This window comes from Cryptomeria japonica, chromosome 1, assembly GCF_030272615.1.
Source record: "Cryptomeria japonica chromosome 1, Sugi_1.0, whole genome shotgun sequence".
Taxonomy (NCBI): Eukaryota; Viridiplantae; Streptophyta; class Pinopsida; order Cupressales; family Cupressaceae; genus Cryptomeria; species Cryptomeria japonica.
The window spans coordinates 691,617,006-691,637,167 of NC_081405.1; the positions used below are offsets into that span (position 1 = coordinate 691,617,006).

Here is a 20,162-nt window from a genome sequence, read left to right on the forward strand (position 1 = left end):
CAACAAAAACCTTCATATACTTGCATGACAACACAATAACAGCTCACATGTCACCAACGGTAGTTTGCACAACACAAGACAACTCACTTGTCACCAACAATTGTTTGCACAACACAAGACTATATCCAAAGCAGACCATATTTGGACCTACAAGTTTGACATCAATGATAACATGCAAGACCAAACCATAGCCAAACCAACACAACATCCAGACCAATAAGTTTGACATCAATGACAACAAAATTAAGATTTCGAACAATAACATATATATTGGAATTGTTTTTCACGAGTGTGAGAGATGTTTATATATCTACTTCAAGCCTTAACAATGGTCTACATCAACCACAAGGTGACCCAACTCCTAATACCTTATGAAACGTGTAGGTCAGCTTAATTCTAGTGTTGAAGCTTCAAGAGTTAATGAATTAAGATGCAATTTCATTTGAAGATTGCTCTAGTCCCAACCTACGATGTGATTGTCATACTAGATGTCACACGATACGAAAAATTATTCACATGCTTCACCTAGTGAATTCTATTCTAGTTGTTTTGAATTGTGATATCTTGCTAGTGATATCTTTCTGAAAACTTATCGAAATGTATTGAAATCTAAATGTGTTGTGTATGAGAGGTTGTTGATGTCTTATTCTCTTCCATGAGCCAAAGTGATGCAATGTTGTGCAATTCAATATGATCTTATGAGATACTCCTACATCATAATGTATAGAAATATTTATTCTAGTTTAATATTAGTAGAACACTAAAAATTTAATCTAGCAATGTATAGAAATTCATCTACAACATAAAGTAAATTAGCATACAAATTTGTTGAAATAAAAAATGTATAGTAATACATATAAATTATCAATATTTTTTAATAATAGTAAAATAGCGATAACAATTTAATCTACTAATAATTTATTTTATTTTAAGTGTAACAATTTACTCTAATTTAACATAAAAAATTATTCTAGCTCAACATTAACAAAATAAAACTTACAATTCAATGTAATAATATATAATAACAATTATTCTTCTATTGTACACTAATGAAATAACTAACATTATAATCTAAAAATGTTCACTAACAAATTATTTTAATAATATATAGAGATTCATCTTCAAACTAATTTTAAATTAGTATACCAAACACTTGAAATTAGAAATGTCTAGTAATATATAGAAATAATTATTCTAGTTTGACAATTGGAGAACACTAACAATTTAGTTTAGTAATTATTGTACTTTAACAATATTAGGATAACACTAGCAATTCAATCTACTAAGGTATAGAAACTCATGTACAACTAAACGTAAATCAGCATATAAAACACTTTAATTGATAAATGGATCATTGTCCTAGTAATTTCATAAAAGACCTTACCTTTACACCTCACAAAGGTCGCATCCTTTGACACCTAAAAGAATAATAGCAAATTTGTAATTAGGAATTGTTTGAGAATTTTCATTTAGGAAACCACGAGTTATAACAAAAATCAAACATTTTAATCAAATGTAAATTGAAAGAGGGATGTGTTATTTTAAATAGGGGAACTCAAAGTATGATTGCATTATGTGACTACATGATATGTCATTCTAGTTTTCATTCAAAGGATTTGTGCCTTGAATTGGAGGCTTATGTTGGTTCTTGTTAAAATCTCTCTTAACATCATATAAATGCATGTCTTTTTTAAAACATCTATTAATTGTTAAATTATAGTACAAACAAATTCTACACTCAAAAAAAAAGCCCTAAAATTAGGTAGCTTAAAACACTCAAAACAATAATCTTTGATTATATTAATCTACAAATACATGTTGAAAATGTGAACAATGAATACAATTATTGGATTCTCAAAACTACAATTTTCTCAATAAATATGAAACAAAATACACTTCACTAGAATAAAATCTTAGAAATGGGACTATGTTCATCATAATTGAACTTAGAATATGCACCCTTAAATAGACTTATGCACTAAAATATAACTAAGAAATTAGAAAGGTGTCAAATAAAATTCAAAGTTAAGTTTACAACTTACTAGAGTGTAACTAATTAGTCAGTGTAGTCTAACAACTAGGAACTCCTAATCAAAATGTTGAGACTAAATTACATCCAAAAATCACTTAAATCTCAAATAGTTAACTAGTGCTAATCTCAAACAAGACTTATTCTCCTATATCAATGTGCCCTCTCCACATCAATCCTTCAATTGCAGACAAGTCTAGATCTGCTACTTTGTGCTATATTAGTATGAGAACATTGACTAAACAACTCAAGGTGGTCTATAGGTAAGGTCTTGCAAAAAAATTCCTTGTGTTCTCTTGAATTGATGGCTAATTATGTAAGTGAGCCCTTGTTCTTCATGAATAAATTCTAGTTGTACTAATTTTCAAGTTGTGTTAAAGAGAAATTATTTTGATTCCACTATCAACCAACGCCTTGATACATATTTGATATTACTTATGGACTTGATTGTGTGAGTTTTTGCTTCAGTGCTTTAAATCACACATTATGATCATGGAGTGTGATCCAAGATGATGATGCAAAAACTCACACAATCAAATCCAAATGCAACATCACTTAGAATTATGGATTGTAGAAATTTGAAATCATTAACATATTTGATTATTTAAAATTTTAGAGTTTGCAAAAACCATGGATGGATTATTTTTGTTTTTAAATTTTGTTGTGTTTCTTTTTCCTGACTAAATCTCTTTCCACCATAAGATCTATTTAGGAATGAGTCATGAGAGGAATCTATAAGATCAAAGAACCATAAGAGGATTTGATTCAAACTTGACACCTAATTTAGATGCAATATTTTTTAATTTATCCTTTTCATTGTTCACTATTATATGTTTTTAGTTTACGCTTTGGGATGTCTTCTCTCGTTTGTTTTTTTGCAAATAGATTAAGATGCATTGTGTTCTCATCGATGTACTTTTTTTCTTATATGTTCATTGAGTAACTAGTTTTATATTATGAGTATTAAATTCTTGACAATATGTCTAAATGTATAATTTCCCTTTTAAATGAAATGTCTCTTGATTATAAATGGATAATTGTGATTTTAATTGAGGACTTGGCATGTTTAGAGTTTTAAAATTCTATCTATTGTTTCTAACTAAATCCTTCTATTTTTATGCATAATTGATTTGTAGTATTCTTGAGAAGATCACAATGAAATTTTCCAATATAAATTGTGATTTTAATTTTAAACTTGGCATGTTTAGAGTTTCTAAATTCTATGTATCGTTTCTAACTAAAACCTTCTATTTTTAAACATAATTGATTGATAGTGTTCTTGAGAAGATAACAATGAAAAATTACTTATTTAATACTACAAAATATTTTGATGTTTTTTGTGAGAAAAGCTTAAATATTTATGGATTTAATTTTGTATCTAGATCATTGTACCATTATACTTAAAATCTCATGATTAATCTTGATTACTCACAACCTATTATATCTCTTGTTATGTTTAATAAAAGTGGTTTTGAATTTTGATAAATACATTTTTTTTTGGTACAATTTTTACATGTAGAAACATAAAAACATCTTAAGCAAAAGCATATTGAACATTTTTTGGTGTGGTTAGGGTTTGGGTATTTTAATTTGTTAAAAATGAATGTATTTAAACAATAAATATTAAGAAGAAACCAAAAAAGGCTTCAAACAAAGATTTGGAGAGTATCCAAAAAGCAACTACGAACACACCATGGAACTTTACATTAAATAATATTTAGCTCAATCAATAACCCACAAAATTCAAGCATTTATTGCATTTTTTAATTTTATAGTGACACCTTGATTATTATACAAAGCCAAATATTATCACTAGCTGTTAACAAAGCCAAATATTGTCACTAGCTATTAACAAAGCCAAACATAAAGCAAATTTTAAAAATTTTAAAAAAAAAAAAAAAAAATTCAACTCATTACAATAAATCTTTAAAGTTAATGTTGTTGAAAGGCTCTATATACCCTAGCTTACAATCCTTAGTGAAGATTAACAACAAAAACAACACCCTACTCAAAGAATCCTTACAAAACAACATTTATCGATTACTAGTGAAATGGTCTCTATCAATAATTATCAAAATTTAAGCACATTTTTTATTTAATATAATAATATACCCTTAAAAAAACCATCAACTTAGTATAACAATAACCCTTTAAGATTAATGGTGTCAAAAGACACTATATAATTTATAATACACCCTAAATTACCTCAATGGAGGGCCACAACAAAACTTGACACCCTAGTCAAAGAATCCAAACGAAAAAACATTCAAGTCTATCAATACCTAGCAAAATGGTATTTTCACTTTGCCAATAACCAAGTCTTTGTTGAGGAAACAAGAACAACATGCCATAATTGTAGTGAAATGTACAAATATATTTTTTTAAATCATGTATGCCTTTGCAAATACTTGTAGTTATTTAATGCCACCTATCCTAGAGGGAAGACAGAAACTATATCAGTTGAGAGGAAGACAACAAATAAACATTCAAGGAGCATCGTCACATGGCATGCTACATCTGGTGTGCAGCAAAAATGTTTTAAGGTAGAAACAATTTAACATGGATATATGTCAAGTCTTGTCCAATAAAACATATTTTTTATATTATCATGAGATAAAAGATATTTGGCTTATTGTGTTAATATGTTCAATTTGTATTTTCATTCTTAGATATAATAGATAATTTAAATTGTGAAAAAGATTCACGAATGCATGTTTATTGGATATGAAATGTTATTGGGTGTCATAATTGTTTACTATGACTTAGGAGTTAAAAGATATATATATATATAAAAAAATAAAAAATAATAAATAATAAATAATAAATAATAATAATAATAATAATAATAATAATTCTATTTAAGACCCATGTTGCAAAGAGAATATTTGTGACATCAGATTTAGATATAATAGATAATTTAAATTGTGAAAAAGATTCACGAATGCATGTTTATTGGATATGAAATGTTATTGGGTGTCATAATTGTTTACTATGACTTAGGAGTTAAAAGATATATATATATATAAAAAAATAATAAATAATAAATAATAAATAATAAATAATAATAATAATAATAATAATAATAATTCTATTTAAGACCCATGTTGCAAAGAGAATATTTGTGACATCAGATTTAATTATATGATTATGAAACCTTAGGTTTAAATTGTATACTTGCATAAAAATTCAAACTCATTCGATATTATCACATTTATGAAAAATACAAAGTTAAGATCCACAACTATAAGTCTTCTTCTCTAATACATTGTTTTCAATCACAAATAAATACAATAAAAACACTCTTTGAATAACAAATGAAATTATAACACGGTCATCATTTAAAATGTTAAATAATAAATGCAACTAATACATTTGGCCATGTCTGCTAACAATTCATTATATTCTGGTTATTTTGTGCTGCTTTTCTACATCATTTAAAATGTTAAATAATAAATGCAACTAATACATTTGGCCATGTCTGCTAACAATTCATTATATTCTGGTTCTTTTGTGCTGCTTTTCTAATGATGGATCACAGTTGATTCCTAAATCTATTCATGTTAAATCTATTCATGTTAACACTGAATTGTGGAAATCATATATCTACAATTTACACATTCATCGTTTTTAATGTTGAATTAAATTAAAAATAAAAAACACGCCCATGTTTTCGTTTTCAAACACTAAATGTTCTATTTCCACATGATTTATATAGAAAGGCAGACAAGATGATTCTGTATGGCAACCATGATTGGGTGTTTGAGAATATATGACTGATTTAGTTAAAAAATCCAATAGGGTAGACTAGATTTACTATCTGGTCAATGGTTGGCAACGTCTATCCAGTAGTCAGGATGCACATTTGACACTATTTATTTATTAATTAAATATAGAATCAACGGTCAAATGTGCATCCAGAATTCTTGATAGACAATAAGTAAAACATACCCTATTCCATACACAGTTTACAATTATCTGGTGCATACCTTTCTATCTAATTAATTCACAACCTTTCGAATGGATCTGGCCCTAAACTTACTGAATGTAAAAATATTTTTCTATGTAGATAGTTGCACAGTAACAAGCTACAAAAATTTACTAGTGGATCAGATCTTAATAACTTACAGAATGTAAAAAAGTTTCGCTACATATGTAGTTGTACCGTTAACTGGTTTCTGTGCAATAGAGCTGTACGTTTCCACCAGATACAGAAAGCTCATTCATAGCCCTCTTATTGGAGCGTAAATCAAGGAGCAGCACCTCTTCGATTGATGCACATACATAAAATGTGTGAGAGCATAAAGACATAATAGAATAACAAATAATCGATTAATGGAAATATGCCCCATCTAAAAAGTTGCACACTTAAAAAGGTTGGAAAGCCCCGCTCCAAAGGTCCTGTATACCCTGTCAGTAAGAGCATTGCAATATTAATTTGCAGACTCACAATATGAACAGAAAATTCATACTTCATACTGATCAATAAATTTGTGCAGAATTCTGGATCTGGAATGTCCTTATATTTGATGCCGCTGAGACCTTCACAAAAGAACCTCGAACAGAACAGAAATACAAAAGTTACCGAAGAAAGCTTTTACTGCCACTGAGTGCTTGATTTTTTGTAGCTTGAACAAACTACAGCATTTTAGATTCGTTGATGCATACACTGTCTATAACATACAATGTTAGCCGGTCGATAAAAATATCTCCCTGTTGAATTTTCTATCAGTTTATTGCAACTGAACATGGCAAACTGCACTCTGCAAACTTCATTCCGTATGCATGGATGAAAGCCATCAAAGATTTCAGTAATAAGCCCAGTGACTAACATGACGTTGTACTTAGCTCTCAGCAATGTGATCTTTGAAAGTAACCATCATATAATACCAGTCTGAATTTCACTTGTGTAAATCAATTCCTGTCTTCTAATTATTTCTTTTGCATCAACTTTTTGTTTTTTATGACACTCAGGATTTATATACAACCTGTTATAAAGGTTGTATTTTGCAACAGCCAGTTGCCAAAAATTCTTTTGAACCGCATACAATCCCATACACTCTGCACTGATAATCATTTACAGATAGCCTCATTGCCAAACGAATTCAAGGTATGCATCTTCAATCTGCCCCTGCAATGTTTAAGAGAATATCTTGCCAAATATACTATGGAAGCTTTGGATTGTCATGAAGAAAACCTGGTGAGGACCAATCACAGAACCATTGATGGGGCCACAATGATCATAGAATAAATGGTGAGTCAGCAGTCAATAAAATAAATAAAGTAACATTTCGATCTTCACCAACAGGTCCTAAGCTGGCTCTTGCCCATGCAAAAGCAGCGTGCTACTTATATATATAAATATACAAGGTATTTACATAAAGTTTTTCAACTCTATTGCAGCATGGGGATACCTTAACATTATATATCCTGTATCCATCAAGTATACTTTTGCAGCTGAATTTTTTTTTTTTTGCAAAAACTGGCATATGTAGGAGAAGATCAATAGACCGAACTATGATCTTCTCTAGAGCTAAGAAACGGTGTCAATAACTCCTTGCCACTGATAATGGATCATAATCATATGCTTCTCCAGCTTTAACAAAACGACCTTTTACACGCTTTCTTACATCTGCCCTAGCTTTGCGAGAAACATAGCGTATCTGCTTTTCAAACCTGGTTTTCAAAGAATGGCAAGATAGAAGTTTTATTAAGAATTAATAAATTATATTTAAGTCCACAAATATAAAGAAGAAATAAAGAAACAATACTGATACTAAAGTAGATCAAAAGAGTAGAAAATCGCACTCGACTAAATTTGAAACATCTTTACTGAATCAGCGAATTATGACTAGCAAAGGGGAGCTCCACAAAGGTAAAGGGGTTGCAAACTTACTTGCGTGCCTTTTTCTTCTCCTTGTAACGCATCATAGCATTGTCTCTAGCTTGAGAAAATGCAGTCTCAGGGCTGGTAGGATACCATGGTGGAGGCTCACCCTTCGGAAACCTTGGCGATAAACCACACTCCTGATAATCAACAGCATTGCTCTCTCCACTATGAGCTGACAGAGAAAGTGACAAATTAGGATGTCGTGGCCTTGCAGAAAAGTTCATAGCAATGTTGCCAACTGCACTTGGAACAGGCACACCCTGAACTGTTTTACCAGATGCAGAATGAATACCTCCTGCTGGTCCAGAAACGTGAGATGGAATTGAGTAACCCCCTTGTGCTGTAGACACCTGCCGAGGAAAGGCATTAAATTAATAATTGAAATTCGGAACCCTTGACTCATGAGTAGAGATTTCTTATCCCAGTTTAGGCACTATAGCTTGAATGATAGTTTATATGAATTTAGGGACTCGTGCCTATGTACTTTTGATAAATTTTGCGTTAATGCAAATTGAAATTTCAAGTAAACGTCGGCTTTTCCAGAGTATGATATAAGCTACATTGAACATTCACAAATGAATTCAAAAAAAGTAAAAATGTACAACTTTTGTACCAAATCTTCTATCACCGCATCAGTGCAAGATTATAAAGACGCATTCAATGATTGATCATAAAAAAAACCCATGCAGAATAACTATCTATGAATTTCTTGATATTGTAATAAAAAGGTAAGGATCCATGTATGTGAGACTTCATGAATTCCCCAATATTACAAAAATATGGTAAAAATCTATGAATTTGAGGCTTTAGCTGCTCTGTTAGGTATCGCCATCGATGATATTGTCATGTTGCATAAATACTAATGGGAAAGCTTGAGATTGACTAGAATTATCATATGAAAAAGTCTAAAATTTTGTCCATTCAAAACGTAAAGAAGAATAGCTTTTGCAGAGCAGAGATCAAATGAACTCAATCTCATTTCCCGTGTTTACTCCACCGAATATGATTCAAGGATTTGAATAGAAACTTCAAATAATCAAAGTTGTTGACTAGTACTTCCAACACCAAGATTACACATCCTATCTTCTGTGATTTTTTAAGTTTGTTCTTTATAATTCAAAACAGACGGTTTTATTTATAGTTTTTCTTTTTTTAGTTTTCTTGGTTCAACCTTTCACTAACATGATATAGAGAGGTAAGTAAAGATAAGATGTTTCAGGACTAGAAAACACAGCATAATTTTTTGGACCGTTTGTTCAAGGAAGAAGCTTAAAAATTTGGTAAGCAAATAAAACAATGAAATAACAAAAGGAGAATAGTTTTAGAAAGCTTGAACACATGGAACAAAAGTTGATGCATGGAACAAAAGTTGATGATGGCAATGACAATGAAAGAGAGGAACTGAAAAAGAGGAAATATTCCAATTAAAAGCCCTTCTAGATAAAACGACAATATGCGAGACACTAAGGAAAGGAAGCTTCGCTAAAAACAAAATAACAATTTACAAGAACATGAGAAAGCCACCACCACAAAGGATATCAGAATTATTGAGAATACAATTGGAGATGAAGAATGACAAAGCAGCAAAATTATTGAACCTGATCAAAACCTCCTAAAACAGGTTGCATATTGATAAAATATAATAGCTCCCTTATAGAAGAGGCTATTCAAATGAATTAAAAATCAGCAATATAGTAGATTGGGGTCATGAAATAAATCAGAACATAGAATAATTCCAACAGCTATTAGCAAAAAGAGAGATTGAGAAAAATCTCTACAAAAGAAACCATGATAAAGCCACTAAGCAATTCAGACAAGAATTAGCAAATAAGGGAGATATGATAGCTGAACTACAAGCTAAACATAAGAAACTGTAAAATATGGACAAGAAACTAAAAGAATCCAAGGAACGCATGATGATAACTGGCAAGACAAACTCGAAAACTTGAGGCAGCAGTTCAAGGAGAGGACAAAGAGATCTAAGCATATAAATTGATCCTATTGATAACTTTCAAGTCAACAAGGTTGACAATTTAGACAGAATAAAAAACATATTATCGACACCTTTGCCTTGATATACTCTACATTTACAACACAAAAACATATAACCACATCCTCAACATCATGAAAGAAAATAATCAAGGCAGAAGAACATTTATCAAAAACATCAGTACCGTGATGAAAGTTGACAAATTGGACAACCAAATATAAATAGTTGCATTTCAAAGATTATGAGTGGAAACCGAAAAATGGCTAATGAAGATTATTTCAGTGCACCAACAAAACATTTTTTACTGAAAATTTCCACAACAAAGTCGCAAGCATTTAAAAACTTGCAACGGTGCACTAACACTGTTGAAGATCATATATACGGACAGACTGACAACAATGCGTTAATATAGTTTAATTCATACCCAAGACGAATCCGCAGTCCCGGAAATGAAACCAGGGCTACCCAGGGCAAAGCCCAAATAAAAATACTTTTCTTTGTCGAAAATAGAATTTTAGGGCCAAATAAACTCGTTTTCTTTATAGTCCATAAAATGAGCGACTGGGGACATCTCCCTTTGAATTAAACTTCCAAAACACACAACCAATATATTTCAAGTGTATATTGAAACCTGAGAATGATGAACCTAACAAACAAAGCTGTAAGAAGATTAGAACCCCACAAAAAGAAATTTTCAAAAAGCCAAACATAAACCCTTATTTGAAGGATTAAGGAAAGCGAGCTGTCTAAACTTTCCCTTGTTCCTTAACATACAAGAGAATCCTTTGTTTTATCTTTAGAGAATCTGCGTCATCTGCAGGGGAGTCATCTGTCTGACCTGGTTCTTCTTTCAAGAATTAACTTCACTCCAAACTATCTCAGGGGGAGAACAAAACTTTTCAAACCATCCTTATCACTTAAAAGTTTATAACTTTTTAAGTTTTCATAGCTTTTAATGCCAGGTCTAGATCCAACACCTTAGATTGCTCAGAACCAGCCTTTGATTTACCATTTGAATCTTTTTTTAATATAACCATGAAAAAGCCAAATCAATATTTGACTCATAAGAAATATGTCACTTCCTTATACGCTCTCCTGAATTCCTTTCTTCCCTTACTTCCAAATCTATGAAGGGGGATTGCAAAATGCACATACACACGGGTTTATTGAGTGCCATAAATTTGCGGCCCCTTCCTCACATGGATGTCACAATCTGACTATGGCTCTACTCATCCCGCAAGTTGCTTGCAACCACAAAGGCTGCCAACAATTTTACATTATTGCTCTTTCAAAAGTGCCTTAGCAAATTCTATCTTGCCATTTAAGAATGTTGAATCTCCCTATGATCTTTCACATGGATATGTGCTCACCTCTAAATGTGTTTGGTTGTGAAGTTCGTCTCTTCACTTTCAGGAGACTGTTCTTTTCATATTTATTATCTTTACTCCCTTCGTTTTCAGTGAGAATTCTATATTGATGTAGGAAAATAACATTTTGTTATGGACCGAGAATTTATTTGTTATTAATAATAAAGAAATGAATAGCCTGCCTTTCCCGATTTAACTTCTATGTGTCATCGTGTGTGCTAATTTTTTTGTCATCTGCAAATATATTTTAACAAGATGCTCTAAAGCTGCAACTTTGCCGGATAATCATGTTGCCACACCCTCTATTTGTTCTCGTATATGTGCATTGCTAGAGACTAGTTTAATCTCTTTAAAGCAGAGTTGCATGGAAACCGATACAATATCAGATATAGATACGGTATCAAATTCAAATACAGTGAATTTTCAAGATCCCCCAATACAGATATGGCTACATGTGACGATTATAGAAATATACATATATTCAACCATCTATATATCTAAGGTATTGAAAATAACCTTCAGAATGTTTTGTTTTTTTTCAATAAAAGTGGCTTATTCCACTAAACTTTTTTATTAATATTTTTTATTTTTTACACAGGATTCAAAGAGCATACCACAGGAAAGAACCCTGGTAACCTTCAAAATGTTTATTTATATAACTTTTTTATTTTAATTACAATATTTATTTGGTTAATATTATGTTTGTGTCTTTACTAATATGTGTGTGTGACAATAAGAGAACAAATCTTTTCATATTTTAACATTTTGCAAATTTTGAATCTTTTCATAAACCCGACCAGATATGACATCAAACATTGCGATGCTGCATCCAAATGTATTGGATATAACCCAAATGTAGGCTAGTCTATGGATACATCTGGATACAATATTCATTCCGTATCTAGAAATATCACATCTATATCGAGTATCCAATATGCAGTACATGTATCCAAATAGGGGAGGGAGAGTATTTGGCGACTCTTCTTTAAAAGGATCATTATTTCACGTGCATGCTGACTACTCAAAGGGTTTAACTTAAAGCCGAGGAAGATTGCTCTCTGATGAAAGAAGGCTCGTGACTCATTTACCATAGGAACAATAATAGATTACGCGAAAATCTACTCATATTTGGCAAAACAAAGTAGTGATCTCCATATACATGAAAACAGAAAATAAAAATATCCTATGTGTGTAAACTTCAAAGGGAAGAACACGCCTGATGTAATTGCAGGAGAAAAATGCTAGCCAAAGGTACATTCTTAGCAAACAAACCTCAGGAGTATTTTCAATGTGACCAATCGACTCAACAAGAGAAACATCCCTGTCCATGTTGGAGCAAGCTGCACTTGTGTCCTCAAACAGCGAATCAGACTGATCTTGTGAACTGCCAAAAATATCTTCGTAGTTTTCAAATGTGAGATCAACATCTGACATATTAAAACCATCACAATTATCACCACCATCACAATTATCACCGCCATCACAGAGGCCGAGATCTTGCATATGTGGATCCCACAGCTGCAGATTCCAATAAAACAGAGCTTTATTAGACAGCACCAGAACATATAAAGAGGCTAATCCAAGATAGAATTTGTCACATAGCATTTTTCAAGTGCATATTTGAAGCATGTTACATGGATAATTGAATACAAGGAAATCTAAAAAGAGATGAAAATAAATATAATTTCTAGATCGTACAATTTTTATTTAGGGCCCTTCTTCCTTTAAACTTTGACATTAAACTTTGTAACTCCAACGGATATCAACATAATTTCTGCTTTACCAAAAAGCATTCCAATTATTTTATTTCTTCAAAGAAAACAAGCTAGAAATAACATAAATACCACTTTAGGAGTCATATCGTTTCTTAGTTTGAATCAATTTTGCCAGGACTGTAGTTAAGTTATCTACAGGCTGATGGTTCTGATTCTGAATCTAATTTTCATCATTCTAGAAATATCCGAAGAATTCATAATTAAATCAATAAGATATATCATTGAGAATATCAAATATCCGTTAGACTTGTAACGCACCTGGTTAGTATCATTTGCAGGACTGGAACGCCAGTAAGTGTCCCCTTCCATGATATGTTCGATATTAGCATCAGGCTTCAGCTGTTGTGTTTCTGGCGAAAACAATGAAACTGATGGACCATCCTGTTCGTGGCAATTTTGTCGCTGCTCTTGAAGCTGATCATTCTGCTGCCTCTCTTGATGTTGGTGATGTGCATGAAAATTTTCTGCTGTTGGCGCTGATGAAGGGGGTCCCATTGACTTAGAATCATCAACTTGCGAATGCAACTTGGAGTTCTGAATTTGGGTTGAACTCTGAAGTGTGAGCTTTTGTAAATCAAGCAATTGTTGAACAACCACAGGCTTTTGTTTTGATTGTTGTTCGGATGCTCTAGATGACTGCATAAGCATAAATAAGTGCCCTTAGATCAAATTTTCAAGCAGACAATTCACAATAAGCAATATCTATAAGAAGATAAAACCCATTTTAATAGGGTAGAAAAGCCATTTCATTGCAAACTTGGAAATAAAGGAGAACACAAGATTTGGTCTTTTCTATCCTTACTACAAAAGAATTGGAATTAAATTTGAGTAACAGTTCAAAACAAATCACACGAAACCAAAGTGTGCATAAGGCTAAATCTCCCAATATCAAACTCAATTATATTCAGCAAGAAAGCAAGGAGCCAAATCTGTAAAATAAAATCACGTGAAATTTATTAAGAACAAACTGCAACGAATTTTAAGTGAAAGAGATAATATTTGTATAAAATAATCATTAGCAGTTGGGCCTTATGCAGGAGAGTTGCAATAAATGAACGATAACATCGAGCACTTGCTGCATTGTTGTGTTGTCCGGGCTTGATGTGGATGACCTTAGAGGGTAGAGGTATTGTATAATACAGGCTAGAGATGAAGAGGATAACAAAAACTGCCACATACAAAATAGCAGTCACATAATATATATACTAGAGTAGAATTATAAGAAACAACTGAGATTGAGTACAGGCAAGAAGAGATGAATGACAACCGTTCACAAACTACCACTAGAAGTTTCCCTGAATTACCAATTGTAAACATAAGTACATAATATGTTAGGAAGTACATAAGAAAACAGACACTTCTCACACTGGACCTAACTTGGAAATATTAGAATAGATATAATTACAACATAAAAATATTTGGAAGCATATGCGCCTTGGTGACCATGGCGCACACGTATGCAAATGATATATTAAAAAAGTGTAAATTGAGATTGAAATCGAAACTATATTAATGTTCACAATGGACCAAAGTAGGTACATCTGAATAGGCATGGCTAGAAGCACTAAAATATAATGGGGTTTACTGTCATAACTTGAAAATAAGGTCTGAGTTTCGGTTCCCATAATTAAATGGATATCCTGTTCAAAGATTTTGTAGTATAATTATCAAGTTATATTCTTTTATCCACCATAAGCATGTCTTACTGCATCACCTTTTAAATTTGTCTGTTTAGAATAACACAACATGTCTAAGTCCTCGGGATTATATGAACAAGTCTAGACACTCATCCATTGCCTCCAATAAGGTTCTATACTACTAGCTTCAAGTGCAAATTCTCATCCATAATTTGGAAGGGTGAGATAACTCATTATGCTTAAAAGTCAAAATTCCTGTCATAGAACTTTAGAAGAGCTGAAAAAAGCTTTCACTGCCAACAAAACACAGAAGCATCTTTACCCTTTACGTTCAACAATTGGGAAGGAAGAAAGGTCTTTCAACTGTTAAAACATGGCTGATGATGCTTCATGGCAAGGAAAACATTTTCATAAGGTTCGGGATTCCCATCCCAGAAAATCCTACTTACAAGTTATTCGGTAACAATTTATTTTCGGTTTCCTAAATACTATATAATGTTATTGATTTAGCGTGTTTGGGTGTTATTAAATTTTCAGCTCTTCGAATATTTTGCAAGACTCCCTCCTACTTGTTATTGTAACTCATTGTACAGCGAGTCATAAAATTGATGTACTTTATTTCATTGCCAAGATTGTAGATATTTAAGGTGTTTTATCACCATTAAGCAGAACTTTGGTACTTCGCCTAATATATTCATGATCTTTTCTTGATGTGGTGCAGATCACTAAAAGCAAGCCATATTTTGGGACTCGGTGTGAAGGATTTCTTTGATTTGGGCAGTTTGTGCAACAGGTTGAACTGTTTACAAATGGGGAATAATACATTAAACAAAATTAATATTGTGAACTACTGAGACAAACAACTGGCCTCAAGGTCAACCTCAAAACTTTGAAAATACGATACTGAAAATCCTTCAAATACCTCTCAGTACTGGCACAGCCTACCATATATATTTATAAAGGTCATAATACATTTTAATCTGATGCATTTAAAAATGTGGAGACTCACCTTTGCTGGCCCTGTACATCCAACCAGTTTATCTTCGGTAATTGCTCTGGGTGTTGAGGAAGAAGACTCCATCCAAACATCAAATTCTTGGGCATTTCTTGAATTATTCCTTCGAACAGTCACCACATCCAGAGAGTTGTCAATTTTTGACGTACCCCGGCAGCTATTAGCATCAATCTCACTAACAGTAGACATACCTGAAACGTTCTCGGCAGATTGTCCACAAGAATCGGCCAACTGAGGAAAACCATCCAAACCCCATAACCTTGAGAGTTCTGCTGCAGAAGGGCACCCGATGTAGCCAGTGATAGCATGCCTATTATGTTCTGATGCTTCCCCCGAGCTTCCATGAGCGTTCCAATCACAATTTTGACACAGAGATAAGCTTTCTGTAGGGCATCGAACCATGGCCTGCTGGGAATTACACCGATCACAGAGAAGATACCGAAGATGTCTGCGGGAGAGCGCATTTGCACTGTGAACATGCCGGTCACATGACAGACAAAGTCGAGCCGTATCCGATTTACAGTATATTGTTGGCCTTACTTCCCCACAAAAGTCACAGAAGCATTCCATTGTAACCCACTGCAGAAAGATAATCTAATAGTACTAGAGTTTATACAGATGATTTTTCGAGCTTTTTGCCGTATCCTGCAAATACTACCAAAAATAATCTAACCTGTGTAGCAAAATTCTATACTTTGTAATTTCACAGAGTACTCTATTCACTTGCTACACGCCTGATTCTAGCAGTATGCAGCTTTTTTCAAACAGAAATATTAAGTTTAAGAACTTATACAGCTTCTCTGTTGATTTGTACGAGACAACCAAACTAAATCCTGTTGTGTGATGCTGAAACCCCTAAACCTTAAGCTTATTTCACACGAGATTTCCGCTGAACCCAAATCCGTATTGCTGCTTTCTATAGAATTCTTCTCCCCTGCACATAAGAACTGGTAAATACAAAATACACTAGTGAGACCCATATACTTGAGCTTCTTTACTACTATTCCAAGCGTTCAGCTTCTTCTGCACTAGATTCTAAATGCAATATGCTGCGTCTGTTTTCCCTAACTTTAGCTTCTTTTACACAAAATCCTATGTAAATCAGAATGCCAACCGCAAAATACTAAGAAATTCAATTTCCGTTGAACAGAACTTAAGCTTCTTTACTGGTAATGCCACTTGTACAACTTATTTTTACACTGGACTCCACAAGCGTAGATATCCGATCTTGTTTTTAACTGAAATTCAGCTTTTCTAAGAGAACTGAACTGAATCAGAACGAATACCACTAAGTTTTTAAAAACTCAGCTTCCTTTACACAGGACTCGGAATCAGTCTAACACAGAGATGCTTCTTAACAAAAACCCTTCTGCTGGTCAAAACTAAGTGTGAATCTGAACCTTAGCGACTTCTTTTCTGAAAAGAGATTGTTTTACAAATTCACAGAAAGGCCGAATTGAAAGTGAATATGAGCTTTCACTGCCGATTTTGACGACTTCGATGTACGGCCAGAATTATGAAGCTTATAATGTCATTTTTTCTGAAATCTGGACGCTTACGGCCGATTCCTACAAACTACCTCAATAAGCTTCCGACTGATCCGCAACTATACAGCTGTACTCAAAGCTTCCACCGATTTAACAGCAAAATAATCATTCACCTTTAAATGAAACCGAATATGAAGAGCCTTTGCCGCAGTTTCACGAATGATCGACGGAAACGCCCTTAAACTTCAACATTTTCGCCAGAATTACAACCGCAGGCTTCATTTCTCACTGTGATCAAAAAATACAACCTTATTACAACAGATTCAAACTCCAAAATTTCTATACTCACGTCTGAAAATCTCTCTAAAATAGTCCTAAACTGCTCAAAATACAACCTACCTTGCAAGCATTTTGGCCAAAATTGCAGCCAACTGAGTTATTTTGACGGTCAAAAGAAAATATTGCAGTATTAAAAACAAATTCGAACTTCAAAGATTCAATACTGACGTTTCAAAAACTAAAAATTCCAAAATAAGCTGAAATTAGGCCAAAAAAACGTCAAATACGTATCATGCACTGCCTCAGCCCAGAAATAAACATAATCGTATTACAGTCGAATTCGAAAACCCAAACTGATGTAATCGTCCTGAAAACTAGGAAAAAAAACCGCTCAAATCTTAGCGAACAAGATTACTAAACTAGAACACTAAAACTGTACCAAAACGGATTCAAACGTCGAAACTCCAACACTGACTCCCTCTAAAGCTTTAAGAACTCAAAATATCTCTGAGGAATGAAAAAACTTACCGTAATGTCAAGCTTGCCCCCCAAATTTCGTCGATACAGGTGTATAGCGATGCAAGATTTTCCGCAGGCTCTGTAAAACCTCGCGCTTAGCTATTTCTAACGTACTCCACAAAGATATCGAAAAATTTAGCCGAGAAATTTTCTAGCGCACAGCATAATTTCCCAAGGGTATAGCTTACAAAAGCAGAAAAAATCTCAAGCGCGGTAAAAAGGTTGCGTAAAACTTGAAAATTACTGCCCGACAGCGACGTTTTACCCGTGGTTCCGTCGCGTTTTACCGGCAAAAGCGCCAAAAAGTTCCCTCGTGCATTTGACAGGAAGCTGGCCTTTCAGAAAAGGGTGGGGCTTCATTTTGTTGAGATAAGTTCCGTCAAGTCTCCGTTATATTCCGTTAGTTTTGTTCCAAAGAATATATGGCGGAGAGTGGATGACGTTTGGGTGGCGTTAGGGCAATTGTTGGCTATGTCAGCAATGACGTATGATTTATTAATTGAGTTTAGTGATGACGTGGCCAGTTGTGGAACAGCCATGTGGGATTGGCTTAGGACGGTGGACATCACACTAGACCATTTGATCGTACGGTTGTCATTTATTGGGGCCCACAAATAAATATCTTTGGGCTAGTTGTAAAGCTTTCCTCTCGTCGAGAACGAAAGGAATAAAATATCAAATTGGTCAATGGAAATATAAATATAAAGTACAATTAGCGCAGTGTTTTTTTCAAAAAAGTATTCAGTACCTCTGGAAAAGTAAAAATTAGATATTTGTAGATTTGTTCTACTGTTTTGGAACATTTTGAGTGAGATTTTATTTATTTTTTAATTGGAAAGTAATGAAAAAAATTACAAAATAGGGGGACATTTATACAGATGTCATAAAAACGACAAAATAATAGTAACATGATGAAAAAGACTATTTAAGGGCATCAATTAAGGGAAAGGTTAGACTTTGATATAACTCTATATAGACCGTGTGAAAGTTTTTGAATCAATGTTTCAAATCACACTATGTGATCCATCATCAACATAAAAAAGAGCTAAGAGACATAGTTTTTGAATCAATGTTTCGAATCACACTCCTTGATCCATCATCAGGATAAAAGAGAGTCGAGAGACATGAGAAACATAAAATTTATGTCTCTTGACTATCTTTTATGTTGATGATGGATCACAATGTGTGATTCGAAACATTGATTCAAAAACTTAAATTATATCTCTTAGCTCTCTTTTATCATGATGATGGATCACATAGTGTGATTTGAAACTGTAGACACCTAAAAATGGTCAACGCTTGCGGAATCATACTTTAACATTTGCGCATTGCCTCATTTTAGGTTTTTGCGTCGCATTAACATTTCTCCTATGATTCGCACTTGGTCTTTATCATTTGCGAGCATCGAGTCATTCTTCTACATTCTTCATTCGTCTCGCTCTCAAATTTGGTCTTGTCGACAACACTATCCAGTCATGATTTTGATCGATCTTATCCTGTCGCATCAATGTGCATGCTCATTTGTCATCATTTTGGACATCGTCAATCCTAATTAGGGTTTTGTCCTCTTATCAATCCTTATCATTTTCAATCTTGTCGTTTTGCGATCGATTTGTCATCGATCGTTGTCATTTTTCAATCTTGTCACCATGCAATCGATTTGTCATCGATTCTTGTCTTTTGATCAATTTGTCATCAATCTTGTCATCATGCGATCTATTTTGTCATCGATCCTTGTTATCTTGTCAATTTTGTCATTTTGCGATTAATTTGCCATCAACCGTTGTCTGTCTCAATTATGTCAATTTGGATCAATTAGTCATTGTTCCTCGTCAATTGGCACATTTATCAATCAAATCATTTTATCACATTGATCAATTTGTCATTAGAATCATGATCGAGTCAATTATCTTTCATCAAGACTTAATTGTCATCCTTGCATTGCTAATTCATCTTCTAGGGTTTCGTGATTTAATCATTTAACCTTGTTTGTCATTTCTCCCTTTAGGATTAATAAATTATTTATTTTATCCTAAGTCCTCTCATCACAATTAAATGTTTAATTTAATTGGCTAATTATTCCTCTTTTTGTGAATTAATTAATAAATGACAAATTATTAATTAATTCCCCTGATTTCTTAATTCCTAATTTTCCTCTTTTTTCTAATTTTCTAATT

General features: G+C 33.0%; 1 protein-coding gene across 2 annotated transcripts; it reads right to left on the bottom strand.

Moving 5' to 3' along the window:
- Positions 1-6,064: 6,064 nt before the first annotated feature.
- Positions 6,065-18,162, bottom strand: LOC131063793 (zinc finger protein CONSTANS-LIKE 9). 2 transcript variants are annotated; one of them, XM_057997730.2, is made up of 7 exons: positions 17,995-18,161; positions 15,892-17,475; positions 15,695-15,803; positions 13,307-13,684; positions 12,546-12,791; positions 7,923-8,266; positions 6,065-7,702 (listed from the first exon to the last, which is right to left on the bottom strand). In XM_057997730.2, the coding sequence occupies exons 2-7, from the start codon at positions 15,954-15,956 to the stop codon at positions 7,573-7,575; spliced, it is 1,272 nt and encodes a 423-aa protein (XP_057853713.2). In that variant the 5' UTR covers positions 15,957-17,475; positions 17,995-18,161; the 3' UTR covers positions 6,065-7,572. The 2 variants fall into 2 exon arrangements, with proteins under 2 accessions (XP_057853713.2, XP_057853712.2); XM_057997729.2 differs by having other exon boundaries at positions 15,695-17,475; positions 17,995-18,162.
- Positions 18,163-20,162: the final 2,000 nt, after the last annotated feature.